The 2,883-nt window shown below is 41.0% G+C and overlaps 1 protein-coding gene across 1 annotated transcript; it reads right to left on the reverse strand.

Moving 5' to 3' along the window:
* Positions 1-416: 416 nt before the first annotated feature.
* On the reverse strand, positions 417-1,139 carry LOC138368541 (uncharacterized). Its single transcript, XM_069331066.1, has one exon. The coding sequence runs from the start codon at positions 1,137-1,139 to the stop codon at positions 417-419; it is 723 nt and encodes a 240-aa protein (XP_069187167.1).
* Positions 1,140-2,883: the final 1,744 nt, after the last annotated feature.

The following is a 2,883-nucleotide window of genomic DNA, read 5'->3' on the forward strand; positions in this document are numbered from 1 at the left end:
CTCTGGCCTTCGATGTGAGCATATTGGCTTGCCCATTTGAGACCAGGTAAGCTACTGTGCCATAAGCCTTTCCTGAGGCATCACAGAATACATGGAGCTTAATTGGTTCTTATTCATTTACTGTGTTCCGAGGGAACTTGACATACTCGAGGATACTTAAATCTTTCACTAGCCCTTGGCATTTTTCTTGTAAGGTAGGTGTTAGAAGATCATACCAGCCTATCTTTTGTTGCCAACATTCCTGCATTATCAACTTCCCATTAATTAAGATTGGATTTAATAGTCCTAATGGGTCGAAGGGTTTGCTGACTTGTGAGAGTAATTTTCTCATTGTTAGCGTGGTGCTATTTGGCTCCACCGACTTGATTGTCGTATTGATTTGCTGTTGTATCCAATTCGACGCCTAGTACTTTTGTCTACTCGGGTACCTGGTAATCAAAAAAATAAATTTCGATCATTTGATTTAATTTGGCATTGTTGGAGACCCACGACTGGGGAGGCATATTTGCTCCCATTAATTCTCGATTGGCCTTGTGGTATATGTTCAGCAGTTTACTCTCAATGCTGGTTGTTCCTTGGAAATTGTCCACATACAAGTTATTGCTAATTTCTGTTTTATTTGGGCTATTGGACTTCTTCAAGTGCATGTCTAAGGTAGCTTGAAGCCGAAACAGTGAAGACATGGCACCAGACAAAACAGACGCAAACCTGTAAGTGATTAATTCACTGTTTGGGTCGTTAGGATCCTTAATCCATAGGAACTTTGTGTAGTTACGTTCATCTTCTTGGAGTCCTACCCTAAGGAAGCCTATACTGATATCTACCGTGTATGCGTAAGTCCCGATGCGGAAATTTAACAGCACGTCGTATTGCGTTTGTGCCAGGCTAGGGCCAATTTGAAGGCAGTCATTTAAGGAAACACTACTCTGCTTTGTCTTAGCACTGCAATTAAATACTATCCATAGTGTAGATGTATTTTTCAGTACAGGATGGTGTGGCAGGTAGCGTCCTTCCTTTGGGTTATCATTTGTGACAACTTCGACAAATTTGTCACCCAGTTGCTTTTCATGGTACAATTTCAAGTTCTCAGGATGTCTTTGTAAGTGCAACACCGGTGACCCTAATTGGTTTTGTGCCATAAAATGGTTGACGGGTAGCTAAGGAGGATTCAGCTTCCATGGTAAACTGACCCAGTATTGATTATCTCTGTAGATAACTGAGTCCAGGTATTGTTTGTAAGTCCAGTCATCATCTGGGCTAGGTTGTTCAGGGACAATGCCGAGAGTTGCCAGGTCCCATAGTTTATGTACAGGGGGATCAAGCTCATCCTCGGATATGTCTCTGAATTGCAGTGGATACTGTTCTCCTAGTCATGCAACCATTACTGGGTTGGTATGTTGGTGGTCTACAGGTGCGGGTTGCTTCAGCCGTAATGCTGGGCCTGTTAGCAAATAGCCACCCAGCAGTCGGTAAAAGGTTCATTCCCTGTTTTTCGTCCTTTTCTTTGATAAACTTATGGTAGACATCTGATCACATAAGGATTCCAATATTGGAGAGGTTGTCTGATGTGATTTTGTCAGCCAATTTGATTCCTATTTCTTCCAGAAATTTGGCTGTTGTCCCTAGACCATGCACATACAGGTTTGATGGGAATCTATCTACTACAAGAGCTTGTATCGTTCGGACATAACCGCCTAAATGTACTTTAGGTTGTACTACCTTGAAGACTTGCGCTCCTGAGTTAATCAGAAATCCTGCTACGTCTATTCGTGTCTCTCGTATAGGTTTGAGTTTCAAGGCATCTACCAACTTCTTTGAGATAAAAGTAATTTGGGATCCTTGGTCAAATATTCCACGTACGGTGGCTTGGACTATCCACTTTTAATAATCAATTGAGCAGTGGGTAGAGCTGATTTATGATCAGACCTTGTTGACAAGACACTTATGGCAGGTAGTATGGTACAAAGCTGTACTGAAGTGGAAGTTCCTTCCTCCAAACGCGGTTTGGGAGACTTTTGTACTTGAGTCCCCAGAGTTCTGTATGGTGTTGACCTTTATGGCACCTATTACATGTGCGTATTTGAGTTGCACAGGTGTCGGGATTATGTGACCTTATACATCTGGTTCATTTACGTAACTCCTTAAGTCGCTTTATATGGGTAACACGATGAGGATAAGTTTTGCAGCTGTACATGGTATGTTGTTGTTCACAGAACACACATGGGCTCCAGACGTTAACAGCATCTTGTGGAGTCACCGTTTTGGGTGACACACTATCTGTAGGTTTGAAGGGACCCACTGCATATGTGCCCACACTGCCTTGTTTCCACTTTGGGGAGGGGGAAATTGCTTTAGATTTATTTGGAGTACTGTTTGTACTCTGTTGTTTATTATTAGTGGTTAAAGAAGGTTTAGATGTCGATTTTCCATCTGTGTTATCTCGTTGTCTTTCTATGATGAATCTCAAACCTTCAGTTATCTCCTTTACTATTAGAAAAGATTTATTATATAAGACAAACAACTTATCCAGTATGTCACTGGAAATTTGTGTCTCATATGAACTTAGATTATCTAGTCCAGTTCATCCAGATTTACTTTATTCTTAAACCCCTTGAGCAAGGACTTAAGCTCCAATCTAAAGACTTGGAGTAAGTCAACTGACCCATCTGGAGGGGAAATATCTAACAGTTTCTGGATTAGAAGTCTGATAGTCCTTTCTGGCTAAGCATAATTTGCCTTAAGGAGCTGTATTGCGCTATCATAACCATCATCAGTAAAGGTCAAATTACAGACCACTTTTAATGCTTTATCCTTTAAGACAGCTTGTAAATATGTAAGTTTTGTTGTCTTGTGAATCCACAGAATCAACAAATTTGTTCCAGA

Source organism: Procambarus clarkii, chromosome 25, assembly GCF_040958095.1.
Source record: "Procambarus clarkii isolate CNS0578487 chromosome 25, FALCON_Pclarkii_2.0, whole genome shotgun sequence".
Taxonomy (NCBI): domain Eukaryota; kingdom Metazoa; phylum Arthropoda; class Malacostraca; order Decapoda; family Cambaridae; genus Procambarus; species Procambarus clarkii.

What these genes read in the sequence shown, in the direction of transcription:
- LOC138368541 (XM_069331066.1), bottom strand. Translation starts at nt 1,139, where the DNA reads ATGGCACAAAACCAATTAGGGTCACCGGTGTTGCACTTACAAAGACAT.